The sequence below is a fragment of the Xiphias gladius genome, chromosome 21 (assembly GCF_016859285.1).
Source record: "Xiphias gladius isolate SHS-SW01 ecotype Sanya breed wild chromosome 21, ASM1685928v1, whole genome shotgun sequence".
NCBI lineage: Eukaryota > Metazoa > Chordata > Actinopteri > Istiophoriformes > Xiphiidae > Xiphias > Xiphias gladius.
The window spans coordinates 13,293,539-13,309,961 of NC_053420.1; the positions used below are offsets into that span (position 1 = coordinate 13,293,539).

At 37.7% G+C, this 16,423-nt stretch overlaps 1 protein-coding gene across 4 annotated transcripts in view; it reads left to right on the forward strand.

Moving 5' to 3' along the window:
- The first annotated feature begins 2,879 nt into the window (after nt 1–2,879).
- Nucleotides 2,880–16,423, forward strand: part of atg7 (ATG7 autophagy related 7 homolog (S. cerevisiae)) — a 61,614-nt gene continuing 48,070 nt past the window's right edge. The window contains exons 1-12 of one of the 4 annotated variants that reach the window (XM_040116119.1): nt 2,880–3,525; nt 4,603–4,788; nt 5,020–5,074; nt 5,651–5,768; nt 5,935–6,012; nt 6,134–6,250; nt 7,974–8,120; nt 8,498–8,586; nt 11,887–12,008; nt 13,596–13,686; nt 13,850–13,994; nt 15,925–16,083. In XM_040116119.1, the coding sequence (XP_039972053.1) occupies nt 4,617–4,788; nt 5,020–5,074; nt 5,651–5,768; nt 5,935–6,012; nt 6,134–6,250; nt 7,974–8,120; nt 8,498–8,586; nt 11,887–12,008; nt 13,596–13,686; nt 13,850–13,994; nt 15,925–16,083 (1,293 nt within the window). In that variant the 5' untranslated portion in view covers nt 2,880–3,525; nt 4,603–4,616. The other 3 variants (XM_040116115.1, XM_040116118.1, XM_040116114.1) reach the window with 3 other exon arrangements.

Genomic DNA, 16,423 nt, shown 5'->3' on the forward strand with positions numbered 1-16,423 from the left:
TCGACTTTCTTTCTGTATGCATAGGTGATTTATGACAGGATTCCCTGTTTGCCCAAAACTAAGGTGCGCATCAATCAGGTCGTTGTACAGCATGCTGCACTGAGGCTGTTTGAAGTGTTGAAGTTAAGTCGGGGTGCTGAAACTGTTTGCTTTGAACTCCTGTGAAGTGTAAAGACGGCCCCTCAAAAAGTCTTTCTACATCCTTAGGTGGATTTCCGAGGTGGATGTCACAGGATATTTGCACTTATTTGTAGAATAAATATTTTTTTCATGGGATATGTATAAATAGGAGTGGACTGCATGAGTGAAATTTACCTGACGGGGCATGGCAGAAATTTGCCATGCCTGCCAGTGGCTAACTAAAGATGTAGAGCTCTCCTAAAACTGCTGCTGCAAAACACAGACCTGTAAACCACTCTGAAGGGGCCCCAGTTCTTTCTAGTGAATTCTACTGTGACTTTGACTTGAAAAGTGTGATTAAAAGAGAAAAACGAAAGAAAGGGAAATTTAAGCCTCTGTTTAAGTGTGAGACAGAGGCTGACATCATACAAGCAACCGTATGATGACAGCCAAGGAAATATTACACTTTGAAAAAAAAAAAAAAAAGTAGTAAAAATATTTTAGGAATTCATTTGACAAATACCATATTTTGTGAAGAAACTTTGTCTATTTGGGGCCAACTTGATTTTCTGCCTATGGCCCCTCTCAGACTCTACAACTGCTCTTACTGGGGTGGTTTGTGGTTAAGTAAATCTATTATTTTAACCTTAACAAATTAACCAAAATAATTTACCCATATTAATTCAACCCTTTATTAACCCTCAAAAAACACTAATTAATTATTAACTACTAAAGAAAACCGACGGTCGGGGAGTTGATACATGAAGGCAACACAAGCAGGCGTGTTTGACCAGCAGTTCACAGTGTACACATGAAGCTCACCGTCGGATGTGTCGCCTCGTTTTAGTCAACCAGTATATATAATTCAATGAATGTCACTGACCTTAAGACGACCCAGCAGAGTTTAGGTTCAGTGAGTTCGCTTTGCAGATACAGCTGTTCTCCAGCTGGCAAACTTTTAAGCATTTTATTCCGTAAACTCACTGCAATACTGGTAAATGTCCCCTGCTACTTGTTTGAGAGCGTACAACAATCAAATATTTACAATTGTTGATGTAATTTGTAGTTCAAGGAATCTAGCTGTAGCCACGAGCTAATTATTTTTAACTAGTAATTACAGTGGCTACATAAGGCTGGTATTACATGTTTGCATCCCAACAAAGCTGTTTATAAAAAAAAAAAAAAAAAAAAAAAATCACCATAAGTGGGAATTTTGGGGTTCATGGTGGGTATTTTAAAAAATCTGATTCCAGTATGTTTAGACTGTATTTCTATACTACATTTGTATTTGAGTACTTGTAGACTAAAAGGAGAATGAATAAATTAACGATTCAGTAGTTCTCTACTAGAATTTTATTCTAGTGTTGAGAAAGCTTTGAAACAACATTCACACCTTCATGCTGGGAATTAAAGATACAGAAAATATAACTGAGCACTTATATTTCAAAATAGTAAGAAAACAGATGATATTTTAGAGAATTTGTGACCTCAGTGTTTCTAAAGTCTTTGCTTGGCCCTGGTCCTTAAGAGTTTATTTTTGTGCCCTTAGCCTTATGACTTGTTTTTTTTTTCTTCCCATAATCACATAATGAAAAAAAAAAAAAAAAAAGCAAATGGACTGCCCAGAAGTGCCAACATGAAAGCTGGGGTCTGCATCACCTGCATTTCTGGGCCCGCACTTATCACATTTCTAAGAATTACATTTAAGAATGCTCTAAAATACCAACTTAAGAATAAATATCAGTGTTTGCTGAATGTGAGCAATAAAACACATTTATCAAGTGATTCACTCCTACTTACAGTGTACAAGTGTAAAAGTAACTTTTAAAAGCTACTCTCAAGTGATAACATGATTGATCACATGTATGCTCAGAGAAGAAACAGACAATCAGTTATTAATTGACACTACATCTGACGTATGGTATGTTATTCTGCAAGAACATACAGTATATATTTACAATTTAAAAAAAAAAATTAATTTTATGCGAGTGAAAAATCTGTGGGAGTTATTAACATGGGACATTAAACACTGATCTAATTGGGATAAAGTAATAGGAAGTTGCCTGAAATGGAGACATTCTGCTTATAGACATTCTGCTAGTTAGATGAGGTACATCAGAAAAATCAAATAATAAGGAGAATGTAGTACCACACTGATAAGTGCAGACAATGAAGAGACTCAGACAGTGGTTGCAAACAAAAAAAAATGGAAAAAATGCCTTATGCAATTTCCCAGAGTCTATGGATATGTCTTCAGAGGCTTGTTCTGTCTGTAAAACAGTCCAAAACCCAACTCTATTCACTTTACTGTTGTATAAGACAATGAAAAGCATCAGATTCTCACATCTGAGAAGCTGGGAGCAGAGAAAGTTTGCCATTTTTGCTTACAAATGACTACAATGATTATTTGATTATCAAAATGGTTGTGGATTAATGTTTTGCCCATCTACTAATCGATTATCACCAACCTCAAATGTGCAAATAAAAATAGTATGCCTCCGTACACCTCATGTGTTCCACACTATCAAAAAGGCATTATAAGACATACTGTGTATTTTAGGATTGCGACTTTAAAAGCTCTGCATCTGTTAAGGTACAGCACAGAGCTTTCTATACGCATTGCCGACGCCTGATCGTTTCCGTCTCGGATCGCAGCCTTGCAGGAGGCCTATGATGGTCCGTGGATCAAATGAGGGACCGGTGCAGTTCCCTACTTCCTAGTGACGTACACGGCTGACACCGTTCAGACATTTACATTCCTCTCTGACACTGAGACCTACGGGGCTCTCTCAAATTTAATAACATTTTTTAGTCAAGCGAAGCTCAGTAGTTTTTGATTCTTCGGTTTGTGAGAAGTAGCTGAACACCGTGCGTTCTTTCCCCCACCAGCAGTGTGGTTTTGAGACGGCCCCTAACTCGTTGTGGCACAGCCCCCTCTTGTCCAGATAGAGCCAATTTCTGATGTTACGTTCAGGTGAACGTGAGCCCGTAGTTTCATCTCTTACACTCCCGGGTTCGTAGACTTTTACCTGCTTCGATACGGTTATGTGTGGCCTGTGATTACACCTGCTGGAACCGGCGGTGAAGCACACGGACGTTATTCTCGCGGGAGCCTCTCATCTTTGCGTGCATCCGTAATTACTCCCGACATGAAAAGAAACGGCGCGTACAGGTTTCTGTCGGTTTTCTCGTGCTTTATCGTTTGCGTGTTCTTGTTTTTATTTTGGTTCTTCATTTTTTACTCGATGATGCTCGCGCCATAGAGACACATTTCTGCGGCGGCTAGCCGAGGCTAACCGGTCGGGCTGCCTACCCACACTGCCCCGCTTTATTGGAAAAAAAAAAAAAAAAAAAAAAATCCCCGCTTATCACATGATCAACTTCACCAGGAAGTAAGGGTTTCTGGTAAGTCAGATAAACACAACTCAGCTTGTTAAAATTTGTCAAAGAAACGCGCGCGTGTGTGGAGTGTGTTTAACGTGAACCTGGATTATACGGGTCGGAGAAACAGTTTATCGTCTTACTGTGATGTGCGATGCGGAGATGCTGGTCGTGTGTAAAAGCGTTGGAGGACTTTCAGCTGCTGATTTCTTGTGTGCCTGTGTCAACTCACTGCATAGTTACTTCACAAGTGTCCCGGCACAGTAACTGTTAAATTCAAACATATATTACCTTTCCTGTGAAGCTCCGAAGTGTTTTAAGGATTAAAGTGTCTTGCTGCTACGTTTTTTTTCAAGTAAGAACTCATTCAAATAAAACAAGACTGGTTGGAGTTAAGTTTGTATTTGTAGTTTTATTTGGTCAAAAAATCTATCAAATGTTTACTGAAACAATTAGTCGATTAATTGATTAGTCCGTTATTAGTCCTTTGTTAATTAATCAGCAACTATTTTAATGGTTGAATAACCGTTAAGTCATTTACGAAGGTAGTGTGCCAAACATTTAGCTTGTTCCTGCTCCTCCAACGTGAGGATTTCCTGTTTTTCACTGTTTTATATAAACTTTTGACCAGACAAAAAAAAAAAAGATATTTGAAGATGTCACTCTGGTGTCTGGGTAACTGTGGTGGGCATTTTCGCCATTTTCCGACATTTTACAGATAAACAACTAATCATTTAATTGCTAATGGAAATAGCAGTTGCAGCCCTGGAAATGTATCAGAATTGTTTATTTAGTTTGGCCAACAGCAAGCAAGGGTCAGGTTGACCTATGTCATGATACATTTTTTCAAGCCAAGTCGGTTATGTCTATAGCATATAACACATATAACTCAAAAGGCTTTACAATTTGTACAATATATGAGTCTCTGTAATAATTGATTGAATAAGTTTGTACCTTTTACTGCTTATTCAAACTGCACCATCAGAGGTCATGAGCTCAGCGGCTAGTAAATTATTATAATGTTTGCTGTGTGTTTGTGTTAGAGCTGCGAGTTACAATTTATAAATGTAAATGCAGCCTTTTCACTGTACGCGTGTCTAGTGAGTGAAGCTGCGATGGCATCTGACACCAGTGGAGCAGCGACCTCCGCTGCAGACCTCAAGCTGCAGTTTGCCCCCTTCAGCAGTGCTCTGGAGGCAGGTTTCTGGCACCAGCTCACTCAGAAGAAGCTCAATGACTATAGGCTGGACGAGAGCCCCAAGTGTATCAAAGGATACTACTACAATGGTGAGCGGTGTAGTCAGATGGTATCACTATAATGATGACTGTCCAGGTGCTGTTCTTTCATTATTTTTGACAATTCTATGCATTACATAACACCTATGTTTATTATGTAGTGTGACACACACGAAAACAGGTTGCAAAGCGGAGTCGTACTTGCTTATCTAGATCAGTATGTTTTTAAATAAAAACTCTGAAACATTGTTAAGGTTCTTTATTTGCATTCCTGTCCTTTAGGTGACCCAGTTGGTTTGCCCACTCGCCTGACTTTGGAGTTCAGTGCATTTGATGTGTAAGTATATGTAGGCAATAAATTGCCTACATAAACATTATCCTAACCCTAAGTTTTTCTGTTGCTGCTGAGTGTTTAAAAGAACAATTGATAATAAAATGTAATTAAAAAGATTGAGTCACCAACGAAAAAATCTAAACACAATTTGGAACTTGCTACCACTCACAAAATGATTGAGAAGCTTTTTAATACAGGATCTAAGACTAGACAGCAACTAAATCTAAGTTATGAATGGTTTCTCATGCTATTACAGGCTTGTTGTACATTGTTAATTTTGTAAACACAGATGTAAAAAAGGCTTTAGTTTTCAATTATTATCTGTATAAAATGAAAATTGGATTTCTAATACAAGGCAGTTATTAATGGCAGTTTCCTTTTTAAGCTTTTGAACATTATGAAAAGATGAGTGAAGTCTTCACTGTTAAGAGAATAATGAATTGTTGAACTCCCTTTAAAGTTTATCAGCCAGGTCAGATTAGGTTTGAACTATTTTTGTATCAGCTCTCACATCAGGTCATTTGTAAGGCCGCAACAGAACAACTGTGTTCAGGTTTATTTTTTATTTTTTTCTGCTAGGGATGGTCCCACCCCAGCCCATTGCTGTCCAGCTATCGGAACGCTGTATAACACCAACACACTTGATGCCTTTAAGAGCACTGATAAAAAAGCTCTGCTGGAGAAAGAGGCTAAGGAGGTAAAAGACATCCAGTGGGAATTTTCTCAGAGACAAATGCACATGTTCACATCACGACTCTGGTGGAGAATTCTGCAAAATAGACATCAGAAATGGTCACAAAGTTGTGCAGTAGAAATTTAGATGTTTGAATTGATGTAATTTTTCATCTCCTGTTGTCTTGTAGATATGGGATGCCATACAGTCTGGGGCTGCATTGAAAGACCCATCCATCCTCTGTAGATTCATTCTGCTGACCTTTGCAGTGTGTATAAACAGTATATTATAAGTGTGTTGGTGCATATATTAATGAATTTATGGGTGATTATCTTTCTATCATTCTTTTTGCCATTTTTAATCCCATTTTATGAATATCTTTTTTTCAGGATCTGAAGAAGTACCATTTCTATTACTGGTTCTGCTTCCCTGCACTCTGCTTCCCAGAGGGGATAAAGATTGTCCAGCAGCCTTCTGTCCTAGAGCAAGTTTTCTCAGCAAAACAGGTTGGTTTTCTTAAAGGTGCTATATGTAAGTTTTTGCTATTGCTACATAGCCACCGTTAGCATTAACAGCTATTTCTTACCAAGAGCTTCAGCCACAGCTGCATTTACAAGACAAAAGATTAGACTAGCCCTCTGGGCAGCGCTACGTCCTGATCCTCTCGTTGGACTGAGGGCACACTGGACGCTACAGTGACTCACTCTCGCAAAGTAGTATTACGAGACAGGACGGGCGAGGGCTTGCTGGTTATCATGCTGACTTCAGTAGAAGAAAAGAAGTGATAGAAATACAAGCAAAACAAGAGTTAACGTTGGCGTTGCTTTCCACCGCTGGAGATGGTTCTTGGCCAAGTGGAAGTTTGATGCTAAACTCAGAGTTTCCTCTAGACTGGTAAGAAAACAGCTGTTATTAGTAATGTTGGCTATGTAGCAATAGCAAAAGCTTACATAAAGCACCCTTTAGAGATTATTACACAAACACTGGAATTAATATTTTGGACAGAACACTTTAAATCATACTGCAGTACTTCTTCCTCTTTTCTACATTGGGAATTGTAGACGTGGTTTTACAGGTTGTTGATACACAGTACAAATTCTAGACATACCTTTTACAGTTGACCTGCTGTATTTTCAGAATAAACGCTGTTTGGTGTCGTCTAGTAGTTCTTTATGATATATATTAAAATTTTAATGTTATTCCTATTTCCCTTTTCTTTCCTAAGACTGACCTAACCTCTTTCCTAAAAGAAATGCAGACCCTGAAAGTATTCTTTAACACCAATAATCTGGTTAAAACTGTACTGGTTATAAAAACAGTATAATGCAGTAAAGTGGATCGAAGGAGTGAAAAAGCCTCATTAAGGGAGAATCAGCGTTTGCCATTTTGCCATTTTTTTCCCCTCTGCCCCCTCTCCCTGTCTGTGGTCTCTTTCCCTAAACATAAATTGTCAGTGTTCGGTAACATCTTGACAGTTAATAACTGAGATTAATGAGCTAAATGATGACTTTCTAACCTACCAAAGTCCAATCAGTTCAGTGCTAAGATCAAGCCAGAATCACAACATGACTTTACGGACAAGTCTGACAGTGATAAACTGTTGTACAACTTTAGCAGATGCAAAGACTGCAAAAGTTTTTAAGGTTGACCAGTCATAATGTAAACAGTATGTAACAAATGAATGATCTAAAGAATTTTCTACTTTGTGGCAACTGAAAGTCAATGGCATAGATTTTAAGGTGATATTTGTAAACTAATTGGTAGATTTATAGTTAGTGCAAATTATGTTACAGATACTGTTAATGTCTGAGGTCCCTCTTTATTTGCATGTGCATTTACCATCTTATACACATACTATATTTTTAAAATTATTGAGCTACTAAGAGAAGCTACACAAAATCTTGTATATATTAGGAATTATCTCAGCCAGATGGCATTGTTTATATAACTTGTAAAATATACACTGTAAATAAGCCATATTATGTAAATTAGAATATAGCAAGAGTTATCTGTGTAATAAGTGCCATAACATCCTCTCATCGATTGTAAGTTATATTTACAATAAAATATTTCAGAATTGCAGATATTAGTCCTCACAAGGTATTATAAGTCTTATACTGTATATTTTATGATTGCCCTTTAAAAGCTCTGCATCTGTGGTGGACAGTGTTAATGTACAGTACAGAGCTTTCTATACGTACTGCTGACGCCTTATTGTTTCTGTCTCAGATCGCAGCCTTGCAGGAGGCCTATGATGGTCTGTGGATCAAAAGAGGGACCGGTGCAGTTCCTTACTTCCTAATGAAGTACACGGCTGACACCGTTCAGATGGCCCCGCTCGGGGACTGCGATACATTCTTCTCTGATGCTGAGAAGGTTGTCAAGTCAAGACATTTTTCTTTATGTAGCCCTGAATCACAAATTTGCCTACTTATTTAGTTTGTATTATGTTTTTGGTTTTTTTTGGACATTTTTAATCTTTCAGAGCAACAGATACAAACATTTTTGCAGTTAAATCAATACAGTATGATTTCGAAATATCTGCTAAAGGTTACAAAACTATTTACTGATTCTGTATTAGTTTAAAATATTTGAAAATATCTTTTTAGATGTGGAAGATTTATGCTACCCTTCTTGGAATCAAGTTGTATCTTTACTGTAATTTTAGTGGCTCATCCACATCATTAGATTCGAGTCTGTTGTATTACACACACTCTTTGGTAATGTAAACACACCTTCTTTGGTTTTTTTAGGTTACTGTGGGGGTCTATGATCCATGTACTCTGTCTCAACATCCGGGTTGGCCTCTGAGAAATCTACTGGTCCTCTTAGCTAACCGATGGTAAATCCACTTTTTTGTGTGTGTGTGTGTGTGTGCGTGTGTGCGCGTGCGCGCGTGTGTGTGAGTGTGAGATGAGGAAGTTTTCTAAAAGACTTGTTGTCTTGAAATTCAATATGAATGTTTTTCAGCTCTGTTTTTCTGCTCTGAGTATTTTATTTAGGTACAAAGCCATAAAGTGAAAGACGGGAAATCCTTTCTTAACTGATTTCCTGACTCTGAAGTGTAGGGAGCAGGTCACAAACGTCAGTGTGGTTATGGATAATGATATCAACTTCCAAAGTTGATGACATTGCTTGAATAGCTTTGTAACATTTGAAAAAAAAAATATGTTCCTTGAAGGATCATTGACTTGCAGAACATGCCTGCTGCTGTTAAGATGCCCAATATCTTACAAACTGCTTACATCATGGTCTTAAAACAAAAGTCAGACTTTCCACTGTTTATTTTGTGATCTAGTCATTTGCTTGTGACCAAGACTATTTCCTCCGCCTAAAGGTTTTGAATATTTATCCCAAAATTTCTCAGGAAGGGAAGATCCAGATCATTACAGCACTTGTCTGTGTGTGTGTGTGTGTGTGTGTGTGTGTGTGTGTGTGTGTGTGTGTGTGTGTGTGTGTGTGTGTGTGTGTGTGTGTGTGTGTGTGTGTGTGTGTGTGTGTGTCTCTGCATCTGCAAGTGCATGTAAATTAAAAGGGTCTCCAGGACATTGTGCACCTGATCGTTTCACCCTTTTCAAATATGTCATGTTAGTGAAATAGACCATGCAGTTTTTCAGTCTGGGTGAACTACACTGGCTGGTTTTTTAACTCATGCCAGACCCATCTGTGACACACACACACAGGGTATACTGTGACAACACACACTATATATTTTCAATAATAATATTTTACAACCTTTGTAATTAGTCGTTTGAGCAGCAGGAGCAGGCCTTTTTCTGCCATTTTACAGTTGACAGAGGAGTCTAGTAGCAGGAAAATAGGAGGGATTTATGTAAAACTCCAGAATTAAATGGGTTTGGTCTAATTCTTCTTGACATCAGGGCATGAAGTATAAGTGAAATACATTATAATGTTCAGGTTCACGTTGACTGTCTCATGGTGTTGATTAGAAGGTGGTGGTACGTAGAAGCTTGTATGTGTTTTGTGGAGAGCTGAAATATTTACAGAAGAAATATTTCAGCGCACCAGTGGGAGAGTCGGTGCAATTCATCAGATTTATTGCTAAACATTTAATCTAAGAATCTTTTTATAAGCATATTCAAATATTTACACAAAGATTAAGAACAGGGGACATACACTAAAGTTGTCACTGAGGCATTTTAATCCCATGTCGTCTGGTGACTTTGCAATGAAGAGTTTATCCACTGCGGTGTATTTACATTATACCATATACAGCACCTTTGTTCTTCTGATGCAGTTAACATGCCATGAAAACTTACATTTCAACATTCAACAACTGAAGTCTGATGGTAGATAGAATAAAAATAAAGACAAAAAAATATAGGCCAAATTGTGCTTAGACTGATGTAATATCAGGGAAATATAAATTAAGGCATACTTTAAAATATAAATTATAGCCACTGATGGAAGAACTTGGTTAGCCACTGTGCCTAAAATATTTTCATGTTTATAATAAATTTAGCAGGCAGTACCTGCAGTACTTACAAACATAATTCATTCTTCATTTTAAAAAAGGCTGTGCTTTGAGACTATATTGCTGTCCATGTCATATCTTTGTCTTAGCAAGAGCTTTATCAAAGCAGAATAAGGGATGTTTGCCCTAATATACCTAACTGAAAAGTATCTCAGCTGCAGTGGACAATGCCAGTCTTTGCGTATTTTTGCTGTTTACGGCAAATCACTTACACTTCATATTAATGTCAACTATTTCCAAAGCATGCTGTGATGCTTTATATTTATTATGAAATTTGTTTGTTTTTGTTTTTTGTTTTGTTTTTTAATTCCAGGTAGACTTTTTTTTTTTTTTTTTACAAGTTAGAGTTTAATAGTAGACTGGATTCTGGTGGTTTAAAGTGCTTCACAGACAGTACACACAGAGACAACACACATAAGCACACACACCAGGGACAAGAAAAAAAAAAGTTATGTTGAAGCTAAACTAAACAAATGTGTCTGCGTTTCTGCTTAAAAAAATCGATAGTGCAGGTGCAAACCTCAAACCAGCAGGATGACTGTTTTGTACTTTCAGAGCGTAAACACTGACGGCTCTGTTGCCGGAGTTTGAATGAATAGCTGCTCTCAACCTGAGACATCCGAGTCAGAGTTGTATGGTAATGCAGCTGGAAGTTCAGATTGATTTTCCAGAGAACAGTAACATGGTTTTGACTAAAAATAACAATAGACATAATCATAACAAGAACAAGCAATTACTACAGTAATCTCTCCGTTGATCTTGATACCGTCTGAAAATGAATATAAACATTGTTACATCACGTCATCATACTGCATCATCATCCAAGAATGTGTAAAATTATCAATGTGTTTGATGTTGCATGTTTCACTGTCATTCAGGTGAAACAACGTGTTTGGAAACACTGTATACACCTCTAAATTCAGTTCCACAATCAGTCATTTTTTTCACACATTTCTCTAAAGAGCTTAGTTTTTCTTGGCTCTTGTGTTGCTAATTTTAAAAAGATTTTTATTACATAATTATTTAAACAGGGAGCTCCCTTGAGGCCAGTTCAGCGATAGTGTGCTTTGATACCAGTGGCTTATCAGCAGCAAATACCTTGAGAGAGTTTAGCCTTCATGCACTTTAGTCAGAGGCAGTTTTATCCAATACAAACCTCATCAATCTTGTGCTGGACTACACTTTCTATTAGTGATACACACAAACTGTTGATTCTGGCTTAGATGGGTGAAGTGAATAGAATTTCAGCGTAGCCGTGATGTCTTGCTTGTTCAGTTGTGTAACTCGAGTTTGACTCTGTAATCTGCCCAAGTCATTTAGTACCATATTAGGGGAAATGTGATGGTATGTGGATGTGTGTTGATTATATTGTTGTGAGTACTCATTTCTCTGTCTGTTGTTTATTGTACTACAGAGGGAGAGAGAATATTCTTCATCTTAAGTTACAGTATATCTTCTGCCAAGTATATCTCTACATTATATCACAGGATTTATTTTCTGTTAAGTCTAATCTGCATCAGGTGGGTGTTATTTTCATTGTTTGACTTTCACTTCTCCTTTATTTGTGTGTGTGTGTGTGTGTGTGTGTGTGTGTGTGTGTGTGTGTGTGTGTGTGTGTGTGTGTGTGTGTGTGTGTGTGTGTGTCAGGGGCTCTAAACTGGACACAGTGGAGGTGCTGTGTTTTAGGGACAGAACTCTGCAGGGAAGCCGCTCCATTCAGCACAGTGTCATCTTCCAGGTCAGACTACCTGAACTTTCCAACAACTCAGGTAATCTCGCTTTCTTTATGTGTGTGGTTGTACTTGTGCATGTGACCGCATGTAACTGAAGTGTGTTGACATAGCACATGTCTTTGTCTGTACTTACATTTGTACTTGTTCATCTGAATGTGTGTGCGCTTGTGTGAATTAATGTGTATTTTGTAACTGACATGAATCCTCAGTCTTAGTAAACTCTCCACTGAGGCTAACTGCTTCCTTTAAAGCCACACTTATCTCGCACAACTTCTCCATTACTCCTTTATCTGTTGAAAGAGGGATGAAAGTAATTTAAATGGTAATAGCAGGATCGGAAATAGGGTAGCTCTGCGATCTGTGAAGGTTTTGTTGAGTTCAGATGAGGTCTTTGTTTACCTCAGTCTACCTCTTCAGCACATCGTGGGTTTTGATTAACTCACAGGATATGTATTCATGCAACAGATTCAGCTATTCCGTTTGGATTTGCATGGACAAATTTGGTATTGTTTTGAAAGAGGTTAACCAATCCACCTTGGCCCAACTTTTCAGATACATCAGGTTCAGCTCTGCCGCCAATAAAAGGCAAGATGACATAAACTTCAGGTAAAAACAGAGGGAAACGTATACATGCCTGATTTTGTTAATTAACATCCATATCTCAGTCCAAAATAAAAATTGAATTGAATTGATAAACTGATGTTGTCCATTTAAATGGACCATGTTCAACAACTTCCACTGTTTATTGTTCGCTGCATTACACAGCGGCATGTGTACATTTAGCAGCCAAAGCTGACCGGTGAAGAGTAAACAAGGAGTGCTGAAGCAGTGTCCAGTGTAGAATCCAATGTGTGTGCCTTTGGGACAAGAACTAAAGGAATAAAAGGGAAAAACTGAAAATACACTAAAATATGTCTTATGATATCCTTCCACTTAACATTCCTCCCTGTATGACTGGTCTGGCCACAAATACCTTTGGCTTCAGATCATATTACTTAATGTCATTCTTAAAATATAATTTTAATTTAAATCATTTCAGTAATTTGAAGGTATGATTTTCATTTATTCTTAGAGCATGAATAATTCATTCATAGGTGGAAATGAGTAATGCACAAATGAGCAATTCTTTATATATCTCCGATGATAAATTTATATGAATGAGAAAGTGGTCAGTGGTTGGGCGCACCTTGTCTTTCACTTTTGTTTTGCATTTTTTGTTCATGTCACAGGACAAATTGTTGTATATTTAAACCGTCAGTTCACCCAAACACACTCGCTGTGTTTGAAAAATGATCAATGATCTAATAGGACTATTTCTTCAGGACAAAGTAGTTCCAATGAAAACTGTTCACAGTGTAGATTATCCGATGTAACGGACATAGTTTCTGGAATATTTTTTTAAATGTAAATTTTGTGTGAGAACCACAAACTAAATTCCATTCACCGTCTCTGCACTGGAGTGAAGGCAGACATCTCAGACATGGATTTATCAAAACTTGAGCAAATAAAATGTCTTCATGGGTAAATACCACTTGATGTAAGTGAGAACAAATGACTGTGTGAGTTTTTGTAAATAGGGTGCACTGACACTACCTGTTTCATTGTAATGTGTTTTTTTCACAGCGTGTCCAAAGAGTGTAGGTTGGGAGAAGAACCCCAAGGGGGCCATGGGACCCAGGATGGTCAACCTCAGTGAATGCATGGACCCTAAAAGGTAAAATACACAGCACAAATTTGTTGAGGTGTAAGGTTGTGGCTGGACTTTTCTTGCCTATAACTGTTAGGATCTGTCGCTGCAGAAAGTCAAACTCTGTATCTGCTGAAACGAAGGTCGACGGCAGTGTAGGTCTTCAGTTATCTTGATTGGCTGTCTCCAGGCTTGCAGAGTCGTCTGTGGATCTGAACCTGAAGCTAATGAGATGGAGGCTGGTTCCTTCCCTGGACCTGGACAAGGTGGTCAGCACAAAGTGTCTTCTACTGGGAGCTGGGACTCTCGGCTGCAATGTAGCCAGGACTCTAATGGTAAAGGTGGAAAAACAAAGAGACGGGTGGACACAGTAATGAAATTATACTGGAATCTGACACACTGTTCACAAGAATCACAATATTTTGTGATGTTTAAAGGTACCCTGTGGAGTTTTTGACCTCTTGTGTAGCAATGTTTTTATGATATTTGTATCTGCTGTACTAGCAGGACGCACAGACTATCTATACTGTAGACAGTCTGTCTACAGTATAGATAGTTTGACAGAATCCTGAAAGAGACAGAATTTACAGATATAGTTAAACAAACTTTTGTTATGGACATCTGGAGGGGAGCTAAAGGTTTAAATTAAAACAGATCACTGTCTGTGGTGACATTGCATCTGGTAGAAATGTTTAAACTGTTGATAAATCTCTGAGAATTTAAATTTCAGAGCAGATTACAAAAAGCTCCAACAAACAGAAAGTGACCGGAATGGCTTGTGTGGAAAGCGAGACAAGGGATAAAAACATCTTAGGAAACAGTCAAACTCGTCACTTTATCAAAAATATAAGTATATATTTTAAAACGTATTGCTTTCCAATTGTTGTTGTCTGTGACATTGAGGACAAAAATACCTGTACTGATTATTGTACATTATATTGTCATATTATTGTACAAAACGGTACCGTTGATATTCACAGAGCAATCAGAAGTTCTAAGTCAGAATTAAATTGAACTCAATGCCTTTTAAAGCTAGAAGCTCAATTGATAACCAGTGAACCACTACTAACTTTTTACAGAGTAGTCAACGTGTTTGACAGATTTTCGCCGCTCAGCACTGTACATGGCTCTGCAAAATACAGTTCTCGTGGGATCAACTTCATTGCTAACTGAAGTTGATCCTAAGCAGCACCGTCTCAGGACAGATAGTACAGATAGCCTCCACCCAAATGAAGAATTACAATCTTATCTCCTCCCTGGCCACCCCCAGGCCCTGCCTGACTCTCAAGGGCTTAACAAGGCACAGACATGTACCGTGAAATTTTCTGTATACTATGGCTTACATTGTCTTGCCGTGATCATTTACATCATACTCTCAAAGAACTTGTATTGGAATTTATTTCCATATACAGACCAGAAACAAAAATGTGTCTCCTCTCCTGGGCTGGTCTAATGTAACACTCTCCAATAACCTTGTCAGAAGATCTGTTAAATTATAAACTTGACAAAAGATTTTGTTTTCTCATGGAGTGAATATTTCTTTAGATTTATAACATCATTATTCAGAATCCCATTATTTTATTCACAGATTTCACATGAAGTTAAAATAAATCTAGGAATAACATAAATGCTAATTTACCCAAGAACTGTCTCTCATTCTGTGTTCATTGTTATAGTCTGAATCCCCGGCATTAAATAAATGTGCTCTATTCACTGACCAGCACCACTGGTAACCTGTAGGATTTTATATATTTTTCATACACCACAAACTGCTAGTTATGAAGTCAGTGATTTTTGTTTTTTTTGTTTTTTTTCTTTTGCAAAAACTAATCCAGAACTTTCATCTTAACTGTAATTTGTTCTGATTTAACCAAAACTGCTCTACAGCATCGTAAGACATGGACAAACGTCTATTTTATTTTGCCTGAAAATTGATCAGATTTTCAGCTATAGTGTAATGTAATTGAAAGTGTGGCTCGACTTTGACTAAACAGAGAATGATGTTAATGAAAAACAGCTAGATTAACTTGAGGCTGTATTACTGGCACACTGATGCATCCATTATTTCAAAATGAAAGTGGAATTGCACTAAGTATTGATTATGAAATACACACACGGTGCACACACCTCCCACTCATTCTCACTGAAGCTGCCTTCAAATGCTGCATAAGACATAGGACATCATGTCAATAAATAGTGGTTAAGTCTTTCAAATTAATGTGATTTAAAAAAAAAAATGAATTGTGTTGGTCCTTTGTTCTCCAGGGATGGGGAGTGAGACACATCACATTTGTAGACAATGCCAAGATCTCATACTCCAATCCAGTTCGGCAGCCGCTCTATGAGTTTGAGGACTGTCTCGGAGGAGGGAAGTCCAAAGCCATGGCAGCTGTTGACCGACTCTCCAAAATCTTTCCTGGCGTGGTGAGTAGTTAAAGTCAAATGAAACTGCTCAAACTGTGGAATATAATATTTTTATCTCACCTTGTATGTGAGAATCGAGTCCTTGCTTGCTCCTCTGAGATTATATCGAAAAGGAATCTTTTTCCTTTTTTCTAGTTTTTGTTCCTAAAATTAAATAGAGTGGATAGTCCGCAGATGTTTAGATTGTCTCTGTTAGTTTTTTTTTTTGCAAAATCTGGCCACTTTATAACTGCACTGACATGATAGTAATCTGACTTTTATTTATGATAGGTTTATAATCTTTTTCCTCTTTGATTGGTTGTCTGAGATATGATGGCCAAACCATGAAGAAAATGAGGAG